Source organism: Orussus abietinus, unplaced genomic scaffold, assembly GCF_000612105.2.
Source record: "Orussus abietinus isolate OABI.00-Male unplaced genomic scaffold, Oabi_2.0 scaffold211, whole genome shotgun sequence".
NCBI classification, from domain to species: Eukaryota; Metazoa; Arthropoda; class Insecta; order Hymenoptera; family Orussidae; genus Orussus; species Orussus abietinus.
In genome coordinates this window covers 133,300-155,431 of record NW_019394366.1, presented here as the reverse complement: position 1 = coordinate 155,431, position 22,132 = coordinate 133,300, and the positions used below count along the sequence as shown (strand labels likewise).

The window sequence follows — 22,132 nt, the reverse complement described above, 5'->3', positions numbered from 1 at the left end:
TCTATGCGTTATACCGTTATGCTTTTTCAGGCACAGCTTGAGCACGTACGAAGCGCATAGCCAGTGTCAGATGTTAGAGCCAGGCACTTCCCGAAATGCCGAGGCACTTCGATGCCGAAGAGCCACCACGAAGGTGGCCCTGTTGCAGGTACTTACTTATTTCCTTCTGAAAGCTAATCGCCGCCAGCAAAGCGCAGCGAAGCGAGCCGCCAATTCTTTTTTTTTTTTTTAGCTAGAATAGTCTCCCCTAGACCTGCAGGTGCAGCTGAAAGCACTAAGTCTAAGAGCTTTAGGCGTCGAAGAGATACGAAGCGTCTAGTGCTGATCAAATGTCCCGCGAACCTTCGTCGTAGGTGGAGACGCGTCTCTTCGACTTCAGCTTCAAAGCCAGCGACTCGTCCGTCTCCTCGTAGGAGTACTTCCTTTCTTGGCCAGGCTTCTTCAGGGTCACTCCGTCCTCCTCGAAGTCCTCCACGGCGTATGGTTGAGGTTTCTCCTTTGGTCTTCTTCGCTTAATCGGGAACATGAAGTCGTCGGTCTCCAGCTCCTCTATGCTGTAGTCGTCCTCTCTGGCCTCTTCGTCGGACTCATCGATGATCTCTTCGATGACCGGCCCACTATCGTCCTCGACCTCGGATATGATCCTGATGGTCTCTTCACCGGTCTCTTCGGAGTACGTCAAGGGCTTCTTCTTTCGCTTCAGTCGCACCTTTCCGGACATAGAGATGTCTTCTTCCTCGTAGGTGTTCAGCGAGATCTTGAATTCCTGCTCGACGTCCTCCTTCGTCTTCGTGGTCCGTGGCCTGAAGGTCACGTTCTCCACCTCGGTCACCTCCTTGATGTCCGTTCGAGGTTTCTTCTTCGGTCGGAGCTTCTTCAGGGTGACGTCCTCGTAGATCTCTTCAATCTGTTTTGGAGGAAGCTTCGGTGGCTTTCGCTTTATGGTGAACTCCTCGACTACCTCCTTCTCCGGGGTGACCTTGACCTCTTCCACCCTGCGCACCGTTAGCTCTTCAGCGACTTCCTCGGTCACTGGTTTTGGTTTCTTCTTTTTCGAGACGACGACTTCGGATGTTTCCGTTTCTTCCTCGACTGGTTTCTTTGGCTTTGGCTTCGTCACAGTTACCTCTACGTCCTCCACCTCCTCGGGGACACTCTGTTTCTTCTTCTTTTGGGCCCTGCTTATCATCACGTCCTCGGTCACGTCTTCTTGTTTCTGTTCCACGATCTTCTTTATCGTCACCTCGTCGGCAGCCTCTTCTGTGACAGGCTTCTTCTTTGGCTTTTTCTTTAGAGTAACTTCTTCGGATACTTCTTCAGGTTTCTTCTCCTCGGGTACAGGAATGGGTTTCTTGATGGTGACCTCATCAGCGCCTTCGTCGGTGACGGACTTCTTCTTCGGTTTCTTCTTCAAAGTGACCTCTTCGCTCACCTCTTCGGGTCTCTTTTCTTCTTCTACCGGAACAGGTTTCTTGATTGTGATTTCGTCCGCTCCCTCGTCGGTGACGGGCTTCTTCTTTGGTTTCTTTTTTAAGGTGACTTCTTCCGACACCTCTTCCGGTTTCATTTCTTCTTCTACAGGAACAGGCTTTTTGATCGTGACCTCATCTGCTGCTTCCTCCGTGATGGATTTCTTCTTAGGCTTCTTCTTTAGGGTAACTTCTTCAGATACCTCCTCAGGTTTCTTCTCCTCGGGCACGGGGACGGGCTTTTTGATGGTGACCTCATCGGCACCTTCGTCGGTAACCGGCTTCTTCTTCGGTTTTTTCTTTAGAGTGACCTCTTCCGACACCTCTTCAGGCTTCTTTTCTTCTTCCACAGGAACAGGTTTTTTTATCGTGACCTCGTCTGCACTCTCATCGGTGACAGGTTTCTTCTTCGGCTTTTTCTTCAGAGTGATCAACTCCTCTACTTCCTCGGGCTTCTTGTCTTCTTCCTCAACGGGAACAGGCTTCTTGATGGTGACCTCGTCAGCAGCCTCGTCAGTAACGGGTTTCTTTTCTGGTGCCTTCTTCAGAGTGACCTCCTCCGTTACCTCTTCTGGCTTCTCCTCAGCTTCGACCGGGACCGGCTTCTTGATCGTGACCTCATCTGCGCCCTCATCTTTAACTGGTTTCTTCTTAGGCTTCTTCTTCAGTGTTACCTCCTCCGATACTTCTTCGGGTTTCTTTTCCTCGGCCTCAGTCGGGATAGGTTTCTTAATGGTGACCTCATCATCACCTTCATCGGTAACGGATTTCCTTTTAGGTTTCTTCTTCAAGGTAACCTCCTCCGTCACTTCTTCGGGCTTCTTTTCTTCCTCTACAGGAACGGGTTTCTTGATCGTGACTTCATCAGCACCCTCATCGGTGACAGGCTTCTTCTTCGGTTTTTTCTTTATCGCCACATTTTCCGTGACCTCTTCTTTCTTGGTCTCTTTAGGCTTCTCCAAGGTGACTTCCTCCTCAACTTCCTCCACCGGTTTCTCTTCCTCAACAGGTACAGGTTTCTCGATCGTTATTTCAGCAGCCACTTCCTCGACCACCGGCTTCTTCTTCGGCTTCTTCTTCAAGGATACCTCCTCCGAAGTATCAACCTGCTTTTCTATTTTCACAACTTCAGCGACCTTTTGGATTGTGACCTCCTCGATGGTCTCCTCTTCGGGTGGTTGTACCTTCGGTTTCTTCTTTTTCTTCAACACCACTTCGTCCACGATTTCCTCCACTTCCTCTTTCTCGATCTCTTTTGTAATGGTTATTTCATCAGGCGCCTCTTCTTTGATGGACTTCTTTCGCGGTTTCTTCTTCAGAGTCACTTCATCAGCGACTTCCTCGGGTTTGACCACTTCTGGCTTCGAGATGGTCACCTCCTCAGTAGGTCCTTCATCGACTGATTTCTTCTTTGGTTTCTTAACGAGAGTCACTTCAGGAGCAGCTTCTTCTGGTGCAGCAGAAACTTCCTCTGGTACTGCAGGAACTTCTTCGGTAACGGCAGGAGCTTCTTCTGGTTTCTTTTCTTTCGGCTTCTTCTTGATCTTTCGCTTTACCGTCTCTTCCACATCTTCTGCAGGTTTTCGAGGCAGAGTCACATCTTCCTCCCGAGGTAACTCCTCGGTGCCCGTGTCTTCCGGTTTGTCTTTCTTCCATTTCTTTAGTGTGATCGTTTCCGGTTCTTCTTCAGGTTTCTCTGCGGTAGGAATCCTGAACTTCACCTCAGGTTGTTCTTCAGGTTCCTCTGGCTTAGGCTCGCCCTTCTTCAGTGGAATCTCCTCGATCTCCTGGTCGGGTTTCTTCTTCTTCTGTCTTTCATAGGGCTTCTTCGGCTCCTCAGGTTTAGGCTTCTCCTCTTCCTCGACCTCTTCAGGAACATACTTCTCGAGCTCGGGTCTGTCAAAGTCGAGAGGCTGGAATTCTACTCCCTCCAGTTTCGGAGTCGGCTTGGTCTCCTTCTTCTCGGGGACTTCCGTCTCTGGCACCTCCTTCTTCGGTTTCTTCTTCGGCTTCTCCTCCTCTTCGACAGGCTTCTCCGGGACCTTCTTCAGCTTCACTGCTTCGGGCTGCACCTCTTCCTTCTCTGGAACCTTGCCTTTGCCCAGTTTGATCTCCTGCGGCGTCTCCTCCTTCTTCGCCGGCTTCTTCGGGGGCCTCTCGTAGATCGACTTGTCCTCGATCTCCTCCAGAGGAACCTTCTTCAGCTCCTCGAACTCCTGATCCAGCTGCTCCAAGTCGACGGAATCCTTCTCCGGTAGTTTCGGAATCTTGTGCTTCACCTTCAGCAACTTCAGCGCCTCCTTCGTGTTCCTCGAGAGCACTCCTGCCTGCACAGGATTCTCTTCCATGTAGGTTATCTTCGGCAACTGCAACTCCGGTGGATAGTCACCTACGAAGGTGATGCGACTGCGGAGGAGTACTTTAGGTATTTTCACACTTGGTTTATCCGTCCTCTGCGTCGGGGTCACCTTCTTCAACTTAATGGAGGCGAATTGCACGACCTCGGTCGGTTCCGTGATCTTCAGCTTCGTGAGTTTGAACTCTTTCCTCTCGATCGTCTGTGGTACCAGCTTCTGCAGTTCCGCAGGCAGCGTCTTCTTCTCCTTCGTCTTCTTTTTCGGCTCCCATTGGATCTTTTCCGGCATGGGCTCCAAAACGGGCCTCTCGTATTCCGGTTCTACCCATCCCTCGAGGTAGTCCTTCTCTACTGACTTCTTCTTCTTCTTCTTCGGGGCCTTCTTCTCCGGAACTTCCTTGGTCTCCTTCGGTGCATCCTCCGGAGCTTCCTCCTGAGGCTTCTCTTCAGCCTTCTCGACAGGAGTCTTGGTGACTTTGACCCGCTCTTCAATTTCTTCGACCGGTACCGCCTTCTTCTTCTCTGGCACTTCCTCTTCAGGGAGTTCTTCGGTGGTCACTGAAGGAACGACTTGGGTCGTTTCGATTGTTTCACTGGTAACAACCTCTGGCTTAGCTTCCTTCTTCTTAGGCCGGACAGGAGTCATCTCTTCAACGGTCTCTTCGGGTTGTTTCTCATCTATGATCGTGACCTTCTTCTTCTTCGGGGCCTTCTTCACAGGGACCTCCGAGACCTCGGCCTTCTCTTTCTCCTTCTCTTCCAGCGGAACGGCCTTGTCCTTCTTCGGCTTCTTTTCTTCAGGAAGTTCTTTAGCAGTGTCCTGGATGATGACGTCGGTGGTCTCGACGCTTTCCTTCGGGATTATGGTCTCTTCAGCCTTCTCTTCGGGTACCTTTTCGGGCGCTATTTCCTCGGTTACTCCTTCGGGTTGCTCCTCTTCAACCGCGGTGCCCTTCTTCTTCTCTTTTGGTGCCTTCTTGACGGAAACCCTCGACACATCTGCCTTCTTTCGCTCTTCTTCCGTCGAGGGACGCGCGACTTCTTCTTCAGGTTTGACCTCTTCGGGGATGTCCTCCGTTGTCGCCGAAGCCGTGATCTCCGTCACTTGTAAGCTTTTCTCCGGTATTACACCTTCCTCCGCTGTCGTCTTGGGCACTTCTTCAGGTGCGATCTCTTCGACAACCTCCTCAGGGCGCTCCTCCTCGGCAGGCTTGGCCGTCTTCTTCTTGGGCACTTTCTTCGGGGCCTTCTTGACCGGAACTTCCGTCGCCACGGCTTCTTTCGGCAACTCTTCCGTGCTAGGTACGGCCTTCGTCTCTTGGGGTTTCCCTTCAACAGTGAGGTCAGAGGTCGTCGTTTCCGCGATAACCTCGCTAGTTCTAATTGCTTCCGTCGTTATTACGGTACCTTCCTGGATCTTCTCTTCTTTGCGTTTCTCGAGGGTAATTTCGCTGGTCTCCTCTTCAGGTTGCTCCTCCTTGGTCACCGCGGGTCTTTTCCTTATGGACACTCGTTTCGTCTCGGCCTTCTCTTTCTCTTCAACTTCGGATACCAGCGCTTTCTCCTCCTTCGGCTTCTTCTTCTCAGGGTACTCCTCTGTCGTGGTCTCCGGGATAACCTCGGTAGTCTCGATCTCCTCCTTGGGAAGAACCTTCTTCGCCGCTTTTTCTTTTTTCGGTTTCTCAGGTGCGAGCTCTTCGACGCGTTCTTCGGGTTGTTCTTCGGTCGAGGAGACGGCCCGCTCTTTCTTGCGAGGAGCTTTCTTCACCGGAACTTCCGAGACCTTGACGGAGGGAGCTTCTTCTTCCTTTCCTGGCAAGGCTTTTTTGTCCTCGGGCTTCTTCTCTTCAAGATCCTCCGTGCTGACCTCGGTGATCACCTCCGTTACTTCGACACCTTCCTGCTCCAAAATCGTCCTCTCTGCTACCACCTTCTTCGGCTTCGCTTCTTCGATGTCCGTCACTTCTTCTCGAGGTTGTTCCTCCGTGGTCTCGGCAGCAGTTTTCTTCTTCTTCTTCTTCGGAGCCTTCTTGGCGTCCACTTCCGTTACTCGGACCGTCTCCTTTTGTTCCTCCTGAAGCAGAGGTACGGCTCGTTCCTCTTCAGGTTTCTCTTCCCCTGGAAGTTCTTCAGCAATCGTTCCCGCAGTAACCACGGTGGTCTCGATGCTCTTGAACGGAAGTACGTCGCCCTTCGCCTTGTCCTTCTTCGGCTTTTCTATGACGATCTCCTCGATCACTTCTTCAGGTACCCCGTCTTCCCTGACCACTGCCTTCTTCTTCTTGATGACCTTCTTCGTCGGAGTTTCCACGATCTCCACGACTTGTTCCTCCTCCATAATCTTCGCCTCCTCGATTGGCTTGTCTACCGTTACCTCGACGATTTCTTCTCCTTTGACGGACTTCCTTCTCTTCTTAATCGTCTTCCGGGTAGGCGTCTCTATGGTCTCGATCACCTCTTCGGGTGCCTGCAGGGTCTCGATCTCCGTTATTGTCACGCTTTCCGTCTCCTCCACGATCGGTTTTGCTCGTTCTTTCTGAGGCTTTTCGATGACGATCTCTTCGATGACTTCTTCAGGTACTCCGTCGTCCCCGACCACTGCCTTTTTCTTCTTGATGACCTTCTTCGTGGGGGTCTCCACGATCTCCACGATCTGCTGTTCCTCCATCACCGTTACCTCTTCTTTAGGTTTTTCTATTATCTCCTGCACGATTTCTGCCGGCAGGTCCTTCGAGGGCTTCCTCTTCTTCGTCACGATCTTCTGCGTGGGCGTTTCCACGGTCTCAATGATTTCTTCCTCTTCGACGACCACCTTCTCCTTCGGCTTCTTCTTTTTCGGCGCCTCCTTGGTCTCTACTTCCGTAATCGTCACGGTCTCCTGTTCTTCTACCAGCGGTTTAGCCTTCTCCTTCTTCGGCTTCTCGATGACGATCTCCTCGATCACCTCTTCAGGGACTCCGTCGTCCCTGACGATCGCCTTCTTCTTCTTAATCACTTTTTTCGTCGGCGTCTCGATGATCTCCACGACCTGCTGCTCCTCCATGATCCTCGTCTCCTCCACTGGCTTTTCAACGACCTCTTCAACAATTTCCACCGTGTCGTCCTTCTTCGACGGCCTCCTCTTCCTCGTTATCTTCTTCGTGGGGGTCTCTATCACCTCTATGATCTCTTCTTTCTTCGGCCCCTCGCGAGTCACCGTTTCCGTCACTTGCACAGTTTCCAGCTCTTCAACCACCGGCTTCGCCTTCTCCTTCTTCGGCTTCTCTATCACGATTTCCTCGATTACGTCTTCCGTGAACCCATTCACTCCTGGCACGGCCTTCTTTTTCTTTATCACCTTCTTTGTCGGCGTCTCCACGATCTCCACGATTTGCTGCTCCTCCATGACTATCACTTCTTCTTCAGGTTTCTCGATCACTTCTCGGACGATCTCGGCAGGTAAATCTTTCGACGGCTTCCTTCTCTTCGTCACGATCTTCTTCGTCGGGGTTTCCACAGTTTCTATGATTTCCTCTTCCTCGACCACCAGAGTCTCCTTCGGCCTCTCTTCAGGTCCTTCCCGAGCCTCGACTTTCGTAATGGTCACTCTCTCTTCCTCCTCCACGAGTGGCTTCGCTTTCTCCTTCTTCGGCTTCTCGGTGACGATCTCTTCAACTACTTCTTCCGTGAACTCTTCCTCCACCTTCTGAGACTTCTTCTTCGGCTTCTTCTTTGCCACCTCCTGAACCACCTCCTGCGGAACACCGAAGAAGAATTAGGTACAATGAAGTCAGAAATCCACTACTTCAAGGGACTCTTCAACAACGGAATTTCTATGATCAACCAGTTGCTATCACAATTTCTACATTTAGAGCCACTCGTTTTATCTCGTAGGGCTGGGATACGTACCTCTTCGACGACTTTCTCCGCGATATCTGGAAAAATTAAAAAGAGAACGGTCAGTATCATCGTTTGGAAAAGATGGCGTCGTGTCTCGCGCGTCTTCAGCTCGGTGACTTTAACGCCTGGGCAGGAGACGCGCGAGATCTAGGTCGGCCATGATGGCCGCGATTTTCCAGGACACAATGCGATGTCCTGTCTTGGTCAAGAACTCGAGGAATTAGTCAAGAACATCTTCGGACTATTCTCGTGCCTACTTTCGTTGGGCTCTTCGGGATCACCCATTCACTCTCACGCGCACGCAATCGGTACACCTAGTAGTACTTTGTAAAGGGTCTTACCTTCGGGGACCTTTCTATCGTCTTTGGGTTTTGTTGATGTTTTGTGTGTGGGTCTTTCGTGTGGTGGCGATGTAGTGTCTTCGGTGAGTGGAGTGATGGGTTTACCTTCCTCTTCCTGGAGGATCACTTCTTCAGTGATCTCCTTACCGGGTCGCTTCTTCAACACGCGCTTGGTCTTCACTCTCTTCGGGGTTCCCTCTTCGGTGGTCACCTCGATCACCGTGACGACTTCTTTGGTCTCTTCGACTACCGTTTCTTCCGGAAGAGGTTGGTCCTCCTCTTCTTTCGAAATAACCGTGGTTATCTCTGGGAGGCCTTCTTCTTGGACGGTGACGGTCTCAGTGATTTCAGGCTTCTCTTCAGGGCGTTGCTTCTTCGTCCGCTTCGTCGTGATCTTCCTCGGCTTCTTCCCTGGAATCTCTTCCTCGCGAACGGTAACTGTCATCTCTACGATCTCTTCGACTTCTTCGTCGCTTGGAATTTCCTCTTTCTTCGGAACAGGTTGCTCTTCGGGTTCTTTCTTGTCGGGTCTTTTCTTCGTCACGCGCTTGACCTTCACCTTCTTCGGGGTCCCTTCTTCGGTGGGCACTTCGGTTATCGTCACCACCTCTTTCGTCTCCTCGATTATTTCCTCATCCGGAAGAGGCTGCTCTTCTTCGTGTTTAATGGTTACTGTGGTTACTTCAGGAAGGCCTTCTTCTTCCACGGTGACTGTCTCCGTGATCTCCGGCTGCTCCTCTTCAGGGCGCCGCTTCTTCGTCCGCTTTGTCGTAATCTTCTTCGGTTTTTTACCGGGAATCTCCTCCTCGCGGACAGTAACAACGGTTTCGACCACTTCTTCAACCTCCGCTTCATCTTCTGGCGCAAAGTCGCTAGGAACTTCTTCCTTCTTTGGCAATGGTTGCTCTTCGACTTCCTTTTCAGGGCGCTTCTTGGTCATTCTTCTGGTCTTGATCTTTCTTGGTCCTTCCTCGGTGACGACTTCCGTCACCGTGACAACTTCTTTGGTCTCTTCAACAACCGTTTCACTGGGTGCCAGAGGTTGTTCCTTGTCTTCCTTGATGACCACCGTCGTCACCGCGGGAAGACCTTCTTCCTCAACTGTGACCACTTCCGTGACTTCCGGTTTCCCCTCTTCAGGGCGCTGCTTTTTCGTCCTTCTTCTCGTGATCTTCTTCGGCCTCTTACCCGGAACCTCTTCCTCCTCAACAGTGACGATAGTCTCGATGATCTCCTCCACCTCTTCGTCCTCCTGCGGCACGATTTCCAAGATCTTTTCAGGTACTTCTTCCTGTACTACGGTTTGCTCGGTGACTTCATCCCTGTCCGGTCGTTTCTTAATCACTCTCTTAGTCTTCACCCTCTTCGGCACGCCCTCCTTGGTCCTCACTTCGGTCACCGTCACAACTTCTTTAGACTCTTCAACAATCGTCTCGGTGGGCAAGACAGGAAGCTCTTCGTCTTCTAACGTGGTGAACGTCGTAACTGGTGGAAGACCTTCCTCTTCGACCACGATTTCCTCTGTGAGTATCGGTTTCTCCTCCTCAGGGCGCTGCTTCTTCGTGCGCTTCTTTGTGATCTTCTTCGGCTTCTTGCCGGGTACCTCTTCCTCTTCAACAGTGACGATCGTGTCGATGATTTCCTCAATTCTTTCATCATCTCGAGGGACGAACTCTAGAGGCTTGGCAGGCTTTGCCGCCTCTTCTTCAGGAGCTCCTGGTTTCTTCCAGGGCTTCAGCTTGATTTCTTCAGGTACCTCTGATGGTTTGTCCTTCTGAGGGATCCGGAACTTCTTTTCAGGCTCTTCTTCGGGTTGTTCCTTCTTAGGGACACCTGGCACGATGGGAATCGACTCCTGATCCTGCACGGGTTTCTTCCCCTTAGACTTCGGCTTCTTCTTCGGGGGCTTTCCTTCCTTTGGTGCCTCATCTTCAGGGTATTCCAGACCTTCCGGTTTCTCCAGGTCGTAATCGTCCTTTTCGATGTCGTAGGGCTCGAAGCCAGGAAGTTCGGGATATTCCTTCTCTTCCTTCGGCTCCTTCGGCTTTTCAGGCTTCTCCTTTTTCGGTGGGGCTTTCTTCGCATCCTCGGGCTCAGAGGGCTTCTTCTGTGGCACCTTCTTCAGGGTTACCTTGTCCTCCTCCGGCTGCTCCTTCTCGGGTACCTCTCCCTTGCCGATTTTCAGCTTCTCGGGTTCCTCTTCGGCTGGTTTTTTAGGCTTCGGTTTCCGCTGGTATGGAGTCAGATCTTCGACCTTCTCCAGAGGAACCTTCTTCAGCTCCTCAAATTCCAGGTCTACTTTCTCAAGGTCAGTCTCCTCCTTACCGATGGGCTTCGTCTTTTTGCGCTTGATCTTCTTTAGCGCTAAGGCGTCTTCCACGTTTCGGGAAAGAATGCCGTTTTGTACGTAGTTTGGCTCGATTTCGGAGAAGACTGGATACTTCATTCCAGGTGGCCAATCATGGTGAGTGATTCGACTGCGAAGAAGAATTTTCGGGAATTTGTCCTTCTTTTCAGGACGTGGTTTTCGAGGGACTGCTTTCTTCAGTTTGATCTGGGCGAAGAGGGGAACTTCCGGCTCGTCGATCCTCGGTTTGATCGGCTTTTGTTCCTTGATCTCGATCTTGACCAAATGTGGTCTCAGTCTTTCCTTGATCAGTTCTTGTTCGCTCTTCTGTCCCTCCTCATCCTCCGGCCTCTTCGGCTTCTGTTTGCGCAGCTTTTTCGGCTTCTTCTTCGGCTCTGGGATCGCCGGAACGTAGTCCTCCACCTCGGGGATCTCCTCAAACTCCTCCACGACCTTTGTCACTGGCTTTTCACCCTCCTCTTCCACGGTCACTTCTTCGGTCACCTTCTTCTCTTTGCCCACTTTCTTGCTGGTCTTCTTTCTCGTCACTTTTCTGGGCTTTCCTTCCTCCGTGACCTCCTCGGTCACCTGGATTTCCTCGCGAGTCTCTTCGACCACTTTAGGCTCCGCCAAGTCGGGTAAGAAGGGTGAAAGATCTTCAAAGTGCTCTTCAGGCACTTCTTCAGCAGGAATGGAAAATGTCTTCGTTACCGGTTCCTTGCCTTCTTCTTCGATAGTCACCTCTTCCTTGATTTCGGGCTTCTCTCCCTTCCGTTTCTTCAGCGTCCTCTTCTTGATGATCTTTCCTTTCTTGTCGGGTGTCTCTTGCTCGGTGACGATGGTGTCCACCGTGACGACGTCCTCTTTCTCTTCAGGGACGAACTTGATTTGGTCATCGACTTCTTTCTCATCTTTCTTAGAGTCCTTTGGTTTCTTCCAAGGTTTCAGCTTGACCTCCTCAGGCTTCTCCTCGGGTTTCTCTCCCCTTCGGTAACCTCGTTTAACTTCATCTTCCTCTTCAGGCTCCTTTTTCTTCGGGATGCCTGGCTCTATCTTAACTTCCTCCACCTCTTGGGTTGGTTTCTTCTTCGGTTTCAGTTTCCTCGGCTTTTTCTCGGCATCCTCGGGTAACTGCTCTTCAGGTTGAGGCTGTTCTTCTACCTGTCTTTCCTCTTCCTCGACCTTGGGTCTTTCTTCGGTCGGGAATTCTGGTCGAGGCAGTTCGAGGTCCTCTTCATCTTTTTCGAGGGTCTTTTTCTTCGGGACCTTCTTGGGAGCTTTAGGGATAGCTGTCTCTTCTTCATCTGGCTTGGGCTTCTTTTCAGGTACTTTTTTCAGGTCGACTTTTTCCTGTGTATCAGGCTTCTCTGGGACCTCACCTTTGCCGAGCTTTATTTTTTTCAAGTCATCCTCTTTTGGCTTCTTCGGCTTTGGCTGGCGTTCGTACACCGACTTGTCCTCGACCTGCTCCAGAGGCACACTCTTCAGGGCCTCGAACTCTTTGTCCAACTTCTCGAGGTCGGTCTCTTCCTTCTCGGAGGGTTTCTCCTCGCGGGGTTTTGTCTTCTTCAGGGCACGAGCTTCCTTTATAGACCTTGACAAGATTCCACGTTGAACCTGAACAGGTTGCAGTTCGCTGACCTGTAACTTCCTCGGGGATGGAGGGTAGTCGAAGAACTTAATGCGACTTTGCAGCAGGACTTTCGGGAATTTGTCCTTCTTTCCGTCTTTCCTCTTGATTATCGGAGCTTTCTTCAGCTTTATCTGCGCGAATTGCGGCTTTTCCGGAGACGGTTTATCCACCTTGAGTTTCGTTGGCTTCACCTCCTTTATCTCTAATTTCTGAAGTTGAGGTTTGAGCTTTTTCTTCGCGGTTGCAAGGTCCGTGACGTCTTCAGGCTTCTCTTCGGGTTTACCTTCAGGTACCGGCTGAACTTCCTTTTCTGAGACGGGTTTCTTCGGCACCTTCTTCTTCGGAGTCTTTTTCTTAGGTAGAGTCTCAACAGTCTCTGCAGGTTCTACAGGAAGTAGTTTGGTGGTCTCTTCGTATAGGATCTCTTCTTCTGGGTGTTCGGTCACGGTAACCACCGGAGATTTTCCTTCCTCTTCGACCTTCTTCTCCTCCGTCACCTGCTGCTTCCCACCCTTCTTGCGAGTCACCTTCTTTTTCGTGGTTCTCTTCACCTGTCCCGTAGGTGTTACTTCTTCGGCGACCGTGACTTCATGGCGAACTTCCTCAGCTTCCTCGGGAACTTCTTCACCTAATATCGGTAATGGTTCTACGGTGTCATCCAGAAGAACTTCTTCAACCGGCTCTGCGATGAAAGTTACCACAGGAGCTTTACCCTCCTCTTCGACAGTCGTCTCTTCTGAGACTTGCTGTTTTCTGCCCCTCCTTTTCACCACCTTCTTCTTCGTGATCTTTCGAGGTCTGCCTTCTTCCGTCTTTTCAAGGGTGACGGTCACCTGCTCCCGAACTTCATCAGTTTCCGTTGGTTGGACTACGTCCACATCCGGAAGGGATTCCGTGGTTTCGTCATAGAGAACCTCCTCTTCAGGTTCCTTGATGACGCTCTTAACGGGCGGCTTTCCTTCCTCCTCGGTCGTCACTTCCAAGGTCACCTGCTGCTTCTTTCCCTTCCTCCTTACGATCTTCCTCTTTGTGGTTTTCAGAGGTTTGCCTTCTTTAGTAATTTCCTCGGTGACCGTGACTTGTTCCCTCACTTCTTCAGCTTCCGTTGGCCTGACCAGAGCAGAGACCGGCAGGGGCTCGGTGGTCTCTTCAAGGAGGATCTCCTCGATCGGTTCGACGATGACCTCGGTCACAGGGGGTTTCCCCTCTTCCTCGATCGTCACCTTCTCGATGACCTGCTGCGTTTTCCCGCGTTTTTTGATGACCTTCCTCTTCGTGGTCTTCCGAGGCTTCCCTTCTTCGGTAACCTCTTCAGTGACCGTAACCTGTTCGCGCACTTCTTCAGCTTCGACCGGCTCGATTGGTCGCGAGAGAGGCAAAGGTTCGGTCGTCTCGTCATAAAGAACCTCCTCTTCAGGTTCTTCGATGACTTCCGTCACGGGAGATTTCCCTTCCTCCTCGACGGTCACCTCTTCGACGACCTGTTGCTTTCTACCCCTCTTCTTGATGATCTTCTTTCTAGTTGTCTTTTTAGGCGCGCCTTCCACGGTTTCTTCTATGGACACTGTCACCTGTTCGCGGACCACGTCGGCCTCTTCAGGTTCCGTGACCGGAAGAGGCTCCGTTGTTTCGTCATAGAGGATTTCCTCGATAGGTTTCACGACGACCTCGGTTTTGGGGGCTTTCCCTTCCTCCTGGATCGTCACCTCTTCCGTAACTTGCTGTTTGCTTCCTCTTCTCTTAATGATCTTCTTCTTCGTGGTCTTGCGAGGCTTGCCTTCTTTAGTCTCCACGATACTGACAGTCACTTGCTCACGGACTTCCTCAACCTCGGAGGGTGAGGCCAAACCTGAGATTGGTAGAAGCTCGGGAAGCTCTTCAACAGGGTTCTCGAAGACCTCTGTGACTGGAGCTTTGCCCTGTTCTTCAACGGTCACCAACTCCGTCACCTGTTGCTGCCTACCCTTCTTCTTGATGATCTTCTTCTTCGTCGTCTTACGAGGCTTGCCTTCGGGCGTCCTCTCCATGATCACCGTCACCTGCTCTCGCACCTCTTCAACTTCCGATGGTTTTGCAAACTCTTCCCGTGGCAAAGGCTTCGGGACGTCGTCCTGAAGAATCTTCTCTTCAGGTATTTCGAAGACTTCGGTCACTGGAGCTTTGCCTTCCTCTTCGACGGTTACGATCTCGGTGACTTGCTGTTGCTTGCCCTTCCTTTTGATGATCTTCTTTTTCGTAGTCTTTCGAGGTTTACCTTCTTCGGTGGTTTCTACGGTGACGGTAACCTGCTCGCGGACCTCTTCAGCTTCTGATGGTTTCTCATACTCCACTATAGGCAAGGTCTCTGTGGTATCGTCAGAAATGATCTCTTCAATCGGTTTTTTCACGACCTTCGTCACAGGGGCCTTGCCTTCTTCTTCAACTGTGACTTCTTCGGTCACCTGTTGCTTCTTTCCCTTCTTCTTAATGATCTTCCTCTTCGTGGTCTTGCGAGGTTTGCCTTCTTCGGTAGTCTCGACGGTGACGGTAACCTGCTCGCGAGTCTCTTCAGCTTCTGTTGGTTTTCCATGTACCACCATGGGCAAACTCTCGGTCGTTTCATCAGAGATGATTTCTTCAACAGGTTGTTTGATAACCTCCGTCACAGGAGCTTTACCCTCTTCTTCAACGGTGACCTCTTCGGTCACCTGTTGCTTCGGGCCCTTCTTCTTGATGATCTTCTTTTTCGTAATCTTTCGAGGCTTTCCTTCTTTTGTTCTTTCAACAGTTATTGTTACTTGTTCGCGCACTTCTTCTGACTCCGTTGGTTTCGCGTATTTTTCCAAAGGCAAGGGCTCCGTTGTTTCATCAAAAATGATTTCTTCAATAGGGTGTTCGATAACGTCTGTGACGGGTGCCTTGCCCTCTTCTTCCACAGACACCTCCTCGGTCACCTGCTGTTTCTTACCCTTCCTCTTAATGATCTTCTTTCTGATTGTCTTACGCGGTTTGCCTTCTTCAGTGGTTTCAACAGTAACGGTAACCTGCTCTCGAGTCTCTTCGGATTCTCCAGGTTTCGCGAATTCAACTTCAGGCAGAGGCTCCGTAGTTTCATCGAAAAAGACCTCCTCTTCAGGTTTCTTGAGGACCTTCGTCACCGGAGCTTTTCCTTCCTCTTCAACCGTAATTTCTTCAGTCACCTGCTGTTTCGGACCTTTCCTCTTAATGATCTTTTTCTTCGTAGTCTTGCGAGGCTTGCCTTCTTCGGTGGTTTCAACAGTGACGGTAACCTGCTCTCGCACCTCTTCAGCTTCTGTCGGTGTGACATACTTTATCGAAGGCAATGTTTCCGTTGTTTCGTCCGAAATAATCTCTTCAACAGGTTGTTTCACGGTTTTCTTCACAGGGGCTTTACCCTCTTCTTCAACGGTGACTTCCTCAATAACTTGCTGTTTCTTCCCCCTTTTCTTAATGATCTTCTTCCTCGTAGTCTTCTTAGGCTTGCCTTCTTCGGTGGTCTCAATGGTAACAGTCACCTGTTCGCGAGTCTCTTCAGCTTCTGTTGGTTTCCCATATTCCACCATGGGCAAGATCTCAGTTGTCTCATCAGAGATGATTTCTTCAACAGGTTGTTCTATGACCTCCGTCACTGGAGCCTTGCCCTCTTCTTCAACAGTGATTTCTTCAGTAACCTGTTGCACCGGACCCTTTCTCTTAATGATCTTCTTTTTAGTGGTCTTTCGAGGTTTCCCTTCTCTTGTTATTTCTTCAATAACTATCACCTGTTCACGGACTTCTTCAGTCTCTTTAGGTTTTCTTCGTTTTATTAGAGGTAAAGGCTCCGCGGTTTCATCGGAAATGATCTCTTCAACAGGTTGTTTGATGGTCTTCGTCACAGGTGCCTTTCCTTCCTCTTCAACAGTGACCTCCTCGGTAACTTGTTGCTTCGAGCCCTTCCGTTTAATGACCCTCTTCTTCGTGGTCTTCCGAGGTTTGCCTTCTTTGGTTGTCTCTTCGGTAACAGTCACCTGTTCACGGATCTCTTCAGCTTCCGTTGGTTTTCCGTACTCCACGATAGGCAAAGTCTCAGTCGTTTCATCAGTGATGATCAATTCTTCAGGTTTCTCAATCACCTTCGTCACAGGTGCTTTACCCTCTTCTTCCACGGTTATTTCTTCGGTGATCTGTTGTTTCTGTCCCCTCTTTCTAATGATTCTCTTCTTTGTGGTCTTCCGAGGCTTGCCTTGTTTTGTCGTTTCAACAGTTACCGTTACTTGTTCACGCACTTCTTCAGTCTCAGATGGTTTGGCAAATTCGACTATGGGCAGAGGTTCCGTGGTCTCATCTTCCATGACTTCTTCTTCAGGCTTTTCAATTATTTTCTTCACGGGGGCTTTGCCCTCTTCTTCAACTACAACCTCCTCCGTCACCTGCTGTTTCTTGCCCTTCCTCTTGATAATCTTCTTTTTCGTGGTCTTCCGAGGTTTACCTTCTTCCGTAGTCTCCTCGGTGACAGTCACCTCTTCACGAATCTCTTCAGACACTTTTGGTTTTACATAGTCCACCGGCTTCAAGGGCATTGTGGTTTCTTCGAAGATGATCTCTTCCTCGGGTTTCTGTATCACCTTAGTTTCAGGAGCCTTACCTTCTTCTTCAACAGTGATCTCTTCAGTTACCTGTTGCTTTGGACCCTTCTTCTTAATGATCTTCTTTTTCGTTATCTTACGACGCTTTCCTTCTTTGGTAACCTCTTCTGCAACAGTCACCTGTTCTCGAACTTCCTCAGCTTCTGTCGGTTTCCCGTATTCCACCATAGGTAAAGGCTCAACAGTTTCATCATAGATGATTTCTTCTTCAGGTTTTTCAATGACTTTTTTCTTGGGAGTCTTCCCTTCCTCTTCAATCGTGATCTCCTCTATTACCTGCTGCTTCTTGCCCTTTCGCTTTACAATCTCTTTCTTCGTGGTCTTACGAGGCTTGCCACGTTTTGTTGTCTCCACAGTCACCGTCACCTGTTCCCGAATCTCTTCAGATTCTGTTGGCTTTGCGAACTTGATTTCAGGCATGAATTCCGCGGTTTCATCCTCGATAAACTCTTCCTCCGGTTTCTCAATTACCTTTTTCACAGGAGCTTTGCCTTCCTCTTCGACAACGATCTCTTCCGTAACCTGTTGTTTCTTGCCCTTCCTCCTAATAATCTTCTTCTTCGTTGTCTTCCGAGGTTTACCCTCTTCTGTGGTTTCAACTGTAACAGTCACCTGTTCTTTCACTTCTTCAGTTTCTATCGGTTTCCCATATTCCAAAGCTGGAATTGGCATCGTTGTTTCATCGAAGACAACATCTTCTTCAGGTTTTTTCACAGTCCTTGTCACGGGGGCTTTGCCTTCTTCTTCAACGGTGACCTCCTCGGTAACCTGTTGTTTCTTTCCTTTCCTTCTAATGATCTTTTTCTTTGTGGTCTTTCTAGGTTTACCTTCTTTGGTGGTTTCAACAGTAACAGTCACCTGTTCGCGAACCTCTTCAGTTTCTTCCGGTGTAGCATACTTTATCGCAGGCAAAGTCTCCGTTGTCTCATCAGTGATGACCTCTTCTTCAGGTTTTTCGATGACATTCGTCACAGGTGCCTTGCCCTCTTCTTCGATGGTCACTTCTTCCGTGACCTGTTGTCTCTGACCTCTTCTTCTAATGATTCTCTTTTTGGTGGTTTTACGAGGTGTTCCTTCTTTCGTTGTTTCAACAGTGATCGTGACCTGTTCCCGAACTTCTTGAGTCTCCTTCGGTTTTCTATGTTTTATCAAAGGTAAGGGTTCCGTTGTCTCGTCAGAAATGATCTCTTCGACAGGTTTCTTGATGACCTTCGTCACGGGAGCTTTACCCTCTTCTTCAACGGTAACCTCCTCGGTAACCTGCTGCTTTATGCCCTTCTTTTTTATGACCCTCTTCTTCGTGGTCTTGCGAGGTTTGCCTTCTTCGGTTGTTTCTTCGGTAACGGTTACCTGTTCGCGAATCTCTTCAGCTTCTGTCGGTTTTCCATACTCCACCATTGGCAAGGTCTCCGTCGTTTCATCAGTGATGACCACTTCTTCAGGTATTTCGATGACCGTCGTAACAGGCGCCTTGTCCTCTTCTTCTACGGTCACTTCTTCGGTGACCTGTTGCTTCTGACCCCTCTTTCTGATGACTTTTTTCTTCGTGGTCTTTCTAGGCTTGCCTTCTTTCGTCGTTTCAACGGTCACCGTCACTTGTTCGCGCACTTCTTCAGATTCTGTTGGTTTCGCGTATTTGATGGTCGGTAGAAGCTCCGTGGTCTCATCTTCGATGATTTCCTCCTCAGGTTTCTCGATGACTTTCTTCACGGGGGTTTTGCCCTCTTCTTCTACAACGACCTCTTCGGTAACCTGTTGTTTCTTGCCCTTTCGTCTGATAATCTTTTTCTTCGTGGTTTTACGAGGTTTACCCTCTTCCGTGGTCTCCATTGTGACAGTAACTTGTTCTCTCACTTCTTCGGTTTCTGTCGGTCGCACATATTCTACAGCAGGAATAGGCTCTGTCATTTCATCGAAGACAACATCCTCTTCAGGTTTTCTGATAGTCCTTGTCACGGGGACCTTGCCTTCTTCTTCAACGGTGACCTCTTCTGTAACCTGTTGCCTCTTCCCCTTCCTTTTAATGATCTTCTTCTTCGTGGTCTTTCTAGGCTTGCCTTCTTCGGTTGTTTCGACGGTTACTGTGACTTGTTCTCGAATTTCTTCCGATTCGGTTGGTCTCTCGTATTCTACCATCGGGAAGGGTGTCGTGGTCTCATCCTCGATGACTTCTTCTTCTGGTTTTTCAAAGATTTTCGTGACAGGGGCTTTACCTTCCTCTTCAACAGTAATCTCCTCGATGACTTGTTGCTTCTTGCCCCTCTTCCTAATGATCTTCTTTTTTATTACCTTCCGAGGTTTACCTTCTTTGGTTATTTCTTCGGTGACTGTCACCTGTTCGCGGACTTCTTCAGATTCTCTGGGCTTCTGGAATTCAACAGCAGGTAAAGGTTCCGTCGTTTCATCCTCGATGATTTCTTCTTCTGGTTTCTTAATTGTCTCAGTCACAGGCGCTTTTCCTTCCTCTTCAACGGTAACCTCTTCGGTAACCTGTTGTTTCTTTCCCTTTCTTTTAATGATCTTCTTCTTCGTAGTCTTTCGAGGCTTACCCTCTTCGGTTGTTTCAACGGTAACCGTGATCTGCTCGCGGGTCTCTTCAGCTTCTTTAGGTTTCGCGAATTCAACAATAGGAAGAGGCTCCGTCGTTTCGTCCTCGATGATTTCTTCTTCAGGTTTCTCTATGGTTCTCACTACGGGAACCTTACCTTCCTCTTCAATTGTAACTTCTTCGGTAACTCGCTGCTTTCCACCTTTCCTCTTAATGATCTTCTTCTTGGTCGTCTTTCGTGGTTTGCCTTCTTCTGTGGTTTCTACCGTAACAGTGACCTCTTCGCGAACTTCTTCCGTTTCTTTCGGTTTTCTACGTTTTATCAAGGGCAAGGTCTCCGTAGTTTCATCAGTAATGACTTCTTCTACGGGCTGTTTGATGATCTTTGTCTCGGGAGCCTTGCCTTCTTCTTCAATTGTCACCTCTTCGGTGACCTGTTGCTTTTGTCCCCTCTTTCTGATGACTTTCTTCTTCGTTGTCTTTCGAGGTTTACCTTCCTCGGTTGTTTCCACGGTAACTGTCACTTGTTCTCTAACTTCTTCCGATTCTTCCGGCTTCGCGAATTCGATTTCAGGTAAGGGCTCCGTGGTCTCATCGAAGGTCACTTCTTCTTCCGGTTTCTCAATGACTTTCTTCTCTGGAGCTTTACCTTCTTCCTCGATAGTGACTTCTTCGGTAACTTGCTGTTTCTTGCCCTTCCTTCTAATGATCTTCTTTTTGGTCGTCTTTCGTGGTTTACCTTCCTTGGTGATTTCGACGAAGACTGTAACCTGCTCACGAATTTTTTCAGATTCGGTTGGTTTTGCAAACTCGACGATTGGCAGCGGTTCGGTGGTTTCTTCAGGTACAAATTCTTCCTCTGGTTTCTCAATAATTTCTGTTACAGGTGCCTTGCCTTCCTCCTCGACGGTGACTTCCTCGACAACTTGTTGCTTTCTGCCTTTTCTCTTAATGATTTTCTTCTTGGTAGTCTTACGAGGTTTACCTTCTTCAGTTTCTTCCACAGTAACTGTCACTTGTTCTCTCACCTCTTCCGATTCCGTTGGTTTCACGAATTCGATTTCAGGTAAGGGCTTTGTTGTTTCTTCAATATCCACTTCCTCTTCCGGTTTCTCAATGACTTTCTTTACCGGTGCTTTACCTTCTTCCTCGATAGTGACCTCTTCGGTAACTTGCTGTTTCTTACCCTTTCTTCTAATGATCTTCTTTTTCGTGGTCTTACGAGGTTTGCCCTCTTTGGTGGTTTCAATAGTGACCGTCACTTGTTCTCTTACTTCTTCAGATTCTCTTGGTTTTGCGAATTCAATTTCCGGCAAGGGCTCCGTGGTCTCGTCAAAAACGATTTCTTCTTCAGGTTTCTCAATGACTTTCCTTACAGGTGTTTTTCCCTCTTCCTCGACAACGACCTCTTCGGTAACCTGTTGTTTCTTGCCCTTTCGTCTAATAATCTTTTTCTTCGTGATTTTACGAGGCTTGCCTTCCTCTGTTGTTTCCACGGTGACCGTCACTTGTTCTCTGACTTCTTCTGATTCTCTTGGTTTTACATATTCAACCTCCGGGAAGGGCTCGGTGGTTTCATCGAAGATTATTTCTTCTTCCGGTTTCTCTATTACCTTCTTCACCGGAACTTTGCCTTCCTCTTCGATGGTAACTTCTTCGGTAACCTGCTGCTTTTTACCGTTCCTCTTAATTATCTTCTTCTTCGTGGTTTTACGAGGTTTGCCTTCATTTGTTGTTTCCACGGTTACTGTCACCTGCTCTCTCACCTCTTCCGATTCCTTCGGTTTTATGTATTCAACCTCAGGTAAGGGTTCGGTGGTTTCATCGAAGATGACTTCTTCTTCCGGTTTTTCAATGATCTTCTTCACCGGCGCTTTACCTTCCTCTTCTATAGTAACCTCTTCGGTAACCTGCTGCTTTTTACCTTTTCTCCTAATTATCTTCTTCTTCGTGGTCTTACGAGGTTTGCCTTCATTTGTTGTTTCCACGGTTACTGTCACCTGCTCTCTCACTTCTTCCGATTCCTTCGGCTTTGCATATTGTACTTCAGGTAACGGCTCAGTAGTTTCATCGAATATCACTTCTTCTTCCGGTTTCTCTATGATCTTCTTCACCGGCGCTTTACCTTCCTCTTCTACAGTAACCTCTTCGGTAACCTGTTGCTTTTTGCCCTTCCTCTTAATGATCTTCTTCTTCGTGGTTTTTCTAGGTTTACCCTCTTCCGTAGTCTCCACCGTAACCGTCACTTCTTCCCGTACCTCCTCCGTCTTCTTTGGTCGAATTCTCATCCGAACCACTTCGTCAATCTCTTCAGGTATTTCCTCTTCCTCCTCCGGCTTCTCCTCTTCGCTCTTTCCTCTAACGATCCTCTTCTTCTTCTCCTTCCGCTTTATCGTGGCATGAGTTTCGATGACGCTTTCCCTTCTTTCATCCACGACTTCAGGTACCTCTTCGACTTCTTCCTCTTCTTCAGGAGCCTCTTCGACCTCCTCGATTATCGACGGCTTTATTTCCTCCACGTCCAACACTCCTGTCACCTCTTCTATCGGCATGAACTGCTTCTTCGGGATCGCGGGCAGGGACGACTTGATGTCTTCTAGTTCTTCTTCGATGACCACGACGTTCTCCTCCTCTCTTGACGAGGGCTTCTTCTTCCTGATGATCGTCTTCTTCGTCTTTACAGCCGCCGTCTCGTCGTCCTTGGACCCTCTTCTGAACTTCGTTGTGTACTCTTCGGTGATCTCCGTGTCGGATTCTACACTCGGTCGCTTTTTAATACCCGGATGTTCGTGTTTATCTGTGTGGTGTGTGAATGTGGTGGTTTCGTGTTGTTGGACTCGTGCTTCTGTGGTTTCTGAAATGTTAGAGAAGAGGTGTGGGTCGTGGGTTGTTGTGTAATACCCGAGAGACAGTTATCAGTTCCTCATCTTACGA

At 49.2% G+C, this 22,132-nt stretch overlaps 1 protein-coding gene across 8 annotated transcripts in view; it reads right to left on the bottom strand.

Moving 5' to 3' along the window:
- Positions 1-22,132, bottom strand: part of LOC105702948 (titin) — a 101,256-nt gene that overhangs the window by 8,704 nt on the left and 70,420 nt on the right. For 6 of the 8 annotated variants that reach the window (XM_012430927.2, XM_012430921.2, XM_012430925.2 and 3 more), the window contains 3 exons: positions 8,046-22,052; positions 7,714-7,739; positions 343-7,558 (listed from right to left, as the gene is read on the bottom strand). In XM_012430927.2, the coding sequence (XP_012286350.1) occupies positions 343-7,558; positions 7,714-7,739; positions 8,046-22,052 (21,249 nt within the window). The remainder of the gene's footprint in view (positions 1-342; positions 7,559-7,713; positions 7,740-8,045; positions 22,053-22,132) is intronic. The other 2 variants (XM_012430928.2, XM_012430929.2) reach the window with 1 other exon arrangement.